Below are 6706 nucleotides of genomic sequence, written 5' to 3'. Positions count from 1 at the left end.
CCTCTTTACATTATGTTTACTTTTGTTGATGCATTTCAATTCATTTAATTCATGCTTTGTTTTGTTTGGTTGAATGCTTTAAATTCTTAGTCTTCATTTGGATGCAAGTTGGTTAGGTTAGGTTAGATTAGAATGCTTTACTTTATGATTCTATTAATTCTTTTGCAAGTATATTAGATTAAATTAGATTTCTATTTACAATCATTAGCTTTAGCAATTCAAATCAATAAACCCCCATTTCTAATATCGAAAATCCAAACCTCATATGCAAATAACTTAATCCTATGATTGCCATCCACCATTATAGAGTTTTTCCTTACTACACTAGTCAGGGGGTTTGATAATTTGAATTGTCATATATAGCATGACATATGAGGTGCTATCACGAATCAAGAATTTTGTCTTTCATCAAGTTACTTACACCAACACAGTTGACATACTCATCACATCCTAAGACAATCTAATTTTAAACTAACCATACATCAAATATATTCAATGTGGTACTCTCAACCCTAACAATATTTACTTATACCACAAATAAACATAGCATAACATAAATAATCATCAATACAAGCAATGAAATATTTTCCTCCAAAACAATGAAATATTAAAAGGTCCACTTAATTATATATTTTTTACTTAATACAATCCATATAAATATCAAAATAAGTAGTAAAATTTAAATCCCAAAATTTTTCATTTTTATTAATCTTTGTACTCATATTTCTATGCATAAATGTCACAAGAGATCATAGGAGTTTAAGTAAATGGATTATCAAGTTTTAATTATAAACCACCAGAGCCAATAAAATTATAATGAGGATCATTGATGGTTTCTTATATAAATTGCAGTGCAACAATAAGAAAATAAATCTTTGGAAGATAATAAACAAAGAACAGGGGAAAAAAAATACTGGGAACGGGACTCTTCCTCTAGCTCTAGAGGGACTCTACCTCCTCATCCTGTGACATCTAAAGCAGAGAATGAGAAAGCAGAGCACCCTGTAGCCAACTACGAAGCCAAGCATCACCCATACATGACTCCACCTCTGAGACTCCTCCACCCCCTGCTGCTTCAAGAACATCCCCCCGTTGAGAACACACCCATTTTTTATCTCCCAATCCAAGCACTCTCCCCTCCCCTTTCTCCCTCCGTACTCGTTCACCACAAACGCTTCGAACGGATACTTGAACAAGCTCAGGTAGTGCATGAAGAGCCAGTAGGTGGGGATGTTGTCCTTGGCAATGAAGTAGCCGGAGAAGAGGAAGAAGGATCCCATCAAGCCGGAGATGACCGAGTTGCCCATGAGGAAGCTGGGCACCAACGCGCTGAAGCAGGCCACGAAGGAGTTCGCCATCAGCATCACCAGGTACACCACGAGGGTGAAGTAGAGGAACTCCTCCATCTCGCTGCGCAGCCCCACCAGCCAGTAGACCGGCGTCGCGTATAGCACGGCGGCCGCGAAGAGGAAGGGCATGAACACCAGCGCGTTGGCGATGACGTAGGAGGAGACGCGGTAGGCGCCCCTCGACGTCTCCCTCTGCAGAATGGCCCTCTCGCGGAGGAAGATGGGGAGGCCTTCGGTGGTGGAGGAGAGGAGGAAGGTGAGACTGAAGGCGAAGAAGCCAACACGGGCTTGCATGTCGCTCACGTTCATGAAGATGGTGCCCAGCCCGACGCCGGCGGCGAGGGACTGGATCATTTTGGCGGTGAAGAGCTCCCGGCTTCTGGAAGCGTTCTTGAAGAACCGGCCGGTGAGGATGAGGACCTCCTTGTGCCGGGAATTGGCGTAGAGGACTTTGTTGTCTTCTTTGGGGGCAGCGTTGGGGATTTTGACGAGCTGTTGGTCTGCGTGGGGGGTGGGGGGTTGAGAGTCCTCGAGGCTTTCCATGGCGTCGCTCGAGTCCATGGCGAACTCGAGAACATTGACGTGCGGAGGGACGCAGCAGCCCGCTTCCTTGAGTCGCCTCTCCAGGAGTGCGATAGGGCCCTGATGGCAAACGACGCCGCCGGAGATGAGCACCACCTGGTCGAAGATCTCCAGGATGCGGAATCCCGGCTGGTGGATGGTGAGGATAACAGTCTTGTCTTGGACGAGCACCATGGACTTGAGCAGCTTGATGATGTGGAGGGCGGAGGCGGAATCGAGCCCGGAGGTGGGCTCGTCGAGCAGGAGCACTGCCGGGTCGTGCACCAGCTCGACGCCAATCGAGACTCGGCGACGCTCGCCTCCAGAAATGCCTCGAGTGCCGCCGCCACCGACTCTGGAACTGGCCACGTGGGCGAGGCCCAGGTCCTTGAGCAGCTCTCTAACCCGGACAGCGGCGGTGGTGTTGGCGGTGGCGCGTAGCCTTAGCCGGGCGCTGTACGCGAGCGACTCCTCCACCGTCAAGAGAGGGAACAGCGCGTCGTCCTGCGTCACGAACCCCGACACCCGCCTGAATCGGGACACGTCCATGGGCCGGCCGTTGACGAGTATCTCGCCGCTGACCTTACTGGGTTGTATCACGCCGGCGAGCACAGACAAGAGGGTGGTCTTTCCGGCTCCGCTCGGGCCGACCACCGCCATGAGCTCGCCGGGAAGCGCCTCGCAGCTCACATTCTTCAGAACCGACCTGCCTGTTCCGGTGTAGCAATGAGGCAGGAGAAGACTCTGCGCTGGCACGTCGTAGGATAACGACTTGGTTTCTATCCGGTACCGGCGAGTACTCCGGCCACTTGGCTGCTCCATCGAAGAAGAACACAAAGAAGAGATGAAACAGAGGAAACCCAAACTCAATCACACTGCCGCAAGCTGTTGCTCACTTGACGATGCGCAACCCGGCGCTTTAAACATCTGCTCGTTTCTTGATTCTGCCTCCAATCTCATAGTTTCTTGTTCTGAAACTCTGAAATGAATTTTCTTGCAAGTTTTGCCATTCGCCAAGGTTGAGCATTGTGGGAGTTTGATGTGGCACGGCCACCAAATGGAACGAATAATTTGCCACTATTTGAAATGTGATTTGGTGTGGACGAGAGGGTTCAGGTGAGCTACAACCTTGACCAATGGCAATGGCAGTGGGCAGTTGGTGAAGGTGAGCTAGGGTTGGCTCAGCCTTCATTTGACAACTCATGTGAGTCTTGATCACTTTTGCCATGGGTCAGCAGCATTGCCACGAAGGAATGCTAATTTTCTAGTATCTATAATAAAATTTGCACCACTTATAAGGTGCTCTAGGTTCTAATTTTATGTCTTAAAATTCATCATAAATTCATTTTAGGATTGATACACGAATAAAAAGACGTCTTCACACAATTACACACGAAGGAGGTTTGCGTTAAGACAAACATAGCATCATATGTGATTCGATCGAACCATCTTCCATTACTTTTCGATCAAAATATTCAATTCATGTTAATTTGCATTGCAATAGTAGAATCAAACGAGTACAATGTTAAAAGATTCACATGTGGTTGTAATAATAAATAGTTATTTACAAGATTAGGCTTTTGGGGAACTTTCAAGTCACTCTTTCGTACAATAACTTGAAGACCCAAGTCTCCTATTTACATGCAGTTTGTAGAGTTTGTAAAGGAGTGCATGTGTTCGTTTACTTGTTTATAATTCCTCAAGAAGGTTTGTTTGATATGTTGAAGTCTTTGGGTCGAGAAGAGTTGAAGGGCCAATTCTATATCGACATGAAGTACAGAGCATATTAGCTCTTGGATAAAATAATCACCAACAGGTATACACCAACATGTATGGGCTGGCAAAATCTAGCACAAGAAGAAAACCCAACAAAACTAACACGAAACATTGGGGAAGAAACTAAGTGAGATAGTTTATTAATGACTACCCACCCAATGGAATTTGTAAGATATTGGTTAATGTTTCCACCACAACAAGGTAGTGTGGAACTGACAGAGAATTAAACAAGACAGAGCTTAAAAATATTTTTGGCCTGTTAAATTTGGTTAATCTTAATTCTGTAGATGCTTTCAAGTTTCTGAACTTGACCTTTGATTCTAACGGTTCTCCATGTGTTATTTTGATCTCATAGTAAGTTTTAAGAAGTGAAGATGCTGTAACAGATATTCCTTCCGTGCATTTTCATCCATGGAATATTGTTACAATTTCTAATTTTATATGAATTTTTTCTGTTGCAAAATTCGTAGTTTCGCTACTCATATTAGAGATTGTTTGGTTATTACTATTAATCTTTTTACATCAATTCATGTCACTACGATTAGTGCTTGCAGGAAATATAATTGTTTCAATCCGGTAAGTTCGATCTTAATTATTTTGCTTGTGTTCAAGGTTGGAGCAGTATTTGAGTCTACATTGTCAATGAAAGCTGATACGGTGCATGATCGTGGGGTCAAGGAGATGATGTGGTCGGGGGTCAAGCCATTGGGACGGTCAGACGTCAAGCCTACGTGGCGTTCAAAAGTCAAGTCTATGTGGCGGTCAGAAGTCAGGCCTACATGACGGTCAAAAGTCAGGCCTATGTGGAGGTCAAAAATCCGGCTTACGTGGAGACCACAGGGTTGGGTTATAAGATGGTCCGGGTCAAGCACAAGTGCTAATCCGAGGTTAAGCCTACACGTCAAGTGAGAACTCGGAGGCAAGGTTACAGGTCAGGATTTATAGCCTTGCGGCACAGAACACGGACTTATAGCCTTGCGGCATGGAGACTAAAGCGTGTAGGTCGGGATGTACCGACCAAGGCATACAGGTCGCGACAGACGGTCCTGGACAAAAACGTACAGGTCGGGATGTGCTAGCCAAGGATACAGGTCAAGACCTTGAAGCACAGAATGGAGACTAAAGCGTACAGGTCGGGATGTGTCAACCAAGGATACAGAACACGGACATATAGTCTTGCGGTACAGAACACAGGGACAAAAGCGTACAGGTCAGGATGTGTCAGCCAAGGATACGGGTCAGGATTTATAGGTCAGGACTTATAGCCTTGCGGCACATAATGGAGACTAAAGCATACAGGTCGGGATGTGCCAACCAATGATGCATGTCAGGACTTATAGCCTTGCGGCACAAAATAGAAACTAAATCGTACAGGTCAGGATGTGCCAACCAAGGATACAGGTCATGACTTATAGCCTTGCGGCACAGAATAGAAACTAAAGTGTACAGGTTGGGATGTGCTAACCAAGGATACAGGTCAGAACTTATAGCCTTGCGGCACAGAATGGAGGCTAAAGCGTACAAGTCGGGATGTGCCAACCAAGGATACAGCTCAGGACTTATAGCCTTGCGGCACAAAATGAAGACTAAAGCATACAGGTCGAGATGTGACAACCAAGGATACAAGTCAGGACTTATAGCCTTGCGGCACAAAATAGAAACTAAAGCGTACAGGTCAGGATGTGTCAGCCAAGGATGCAGGTCAGGACTTATAGCCTTGCAGCACGGAATAGAAACTAAAGCGTACAGGTCAGGATGTGCTAACCAAGGATACAGATCAAGACTTATAGCCTTGCGGCACAGAATGGAAGCTAAAGCGTACAGGTCGGGATGTGCCAACCAAGGATACAGATTAGGACTTATAGCCTTGCGGCACAAAATGGAGACTAAAGCATACAGGTCGGGATGTGCCAACCAAGGATACAGGTCAGGACTTATAGCCTTGTGGCACAGAATAGAGACTAAAGCGTACAGGTCGGGATGTGCCAACCAAGGATACAGGTCAGAACTTATAGCCTTGCGGCACAGAATGGAGACTAAAGCGTAGAGGTAGGGATATGCCAACCAAGGATACCGGTCAGGACAGACATAATCAAACTAACGCGTGCAGATCGAGACAGACAGTATCAGACTCAGGTAGATAGATCGGGACATCCGGAATCAGACTAAGGTGTACAAGTCGGGACATACGGAATCAGACTAAGGTGTACAGGTCAAGACAGCCTGAATCAGACCGAGGAGTATAGGTCGGGAATCAGGATAAGAGGAACCAGACGAAGGCTCACAAGTCACGACTTGCGAAGTAGGAAGGTCAGGAGTTCAAAGAACACGACATGCAGGACAGGGATAGACACACAGATCTGGAGTGGGGAAGCGACAAACGCAGACCAGGAAAGATCGGGGCTGGTATGCACTACATGACAAGCAAATCAGGGAATCGTAACAACCTATCAGGGAATAACCACTGTCTGCCAGAGAATATGCTGACGGTCTGTTGCTCACTGTCAGTTGATTCCTCCTAGACATATAGGAGGATGCCACGTGTCATTCACCGCCAGACAAAGCCTGACATCCGATATTCCCTGACACCTGTCAGGCTCCAGAAGCACCCATTGCGGTATAAAAAGGGATGCTTTATCCCTTACGCAGGTACGCTCACTCGTCATTTCCTACTCGTCTCTTGCTCTTCGTCCTTTCTCTGTGTTTTTTTGGGGAAAAGTACCTGACTTGAGCGTCGGAGGGCCTGACCCGGGGACTTTTCCCCTTATTTCTGGTCTCTAGCGACTAGGGGGTTCGTCTGAGTGTGCGCAAGACCCTTGCTTTGTCACCACCCCCGTCATCCGCTCATGTAGGCTCTTCCGGCAGGTGTCAGATGATGAAGATTCAAGATGGAATTGGAATACACAAGGTCAAGAGACTCAAGTTCATATCCCAATGGAGAACAGAACTCCAACAACAATATGTGTTGAATGATCTCCTTTTGGATCATAAGCTTTCTCACCATCAAATTCAAGAAGTAA

The 6706-nt window shown here is 46.2% G+C and overlaps 1 protein-coding gene across 1 annotated transcript; it reads right to left on the bottom strand.

Moving 5' to 3' along the window:
• Positions 1 to 806: 806 nt before the first annotated feature.
• On the bottom strand, positions 807 to 2860 carry LOC121996349 (ABC transporter G family member 10-like). Its single transcript, XM_042550287.1, has one exon. It carries the CDS (start codon positions 2730 to 2732, stop codon positions 951 to 953), a length of 1782 nt encoding a protein of 593 aa, XP_042406221.1. The 5' UTR covers positions 2733 to 2860; the 3' UTR covers positions 807 to 950.
• Between the last annotated feature and the right edge of the window lie 3846 nt (positions 2861 to 6706).

The sequence above is a fragment of the Zingiber officinale genome, chromosome 6A, assembly GCF_018446385.1.
Source record: "Zingiber officinale cultivar Zhangliang chromosome 6A, Zo_v1.1, whole genome shotgun sequence".
NCBI classification, from domain to species: Eukaryota; Viridiplantae; Streptophyta; class Magnoliopsida; order Zingiberales; family Zingiberaceae; genus Zingiber; species Zingiber officinale.
This window is presented reverse-complemented; position numbering and strand designations above follow the sequence as displayed.

What these genes read in the sequence shown, in the direction of transcription:
- LOC121996349 (XM_042550287.1), bottom strand. Translation starts at nt 2,732, where the DNA reads ATGGAGCAGCCAAGTGGCCGGAGTACTCGCCGGTACCGGATAGAAACC.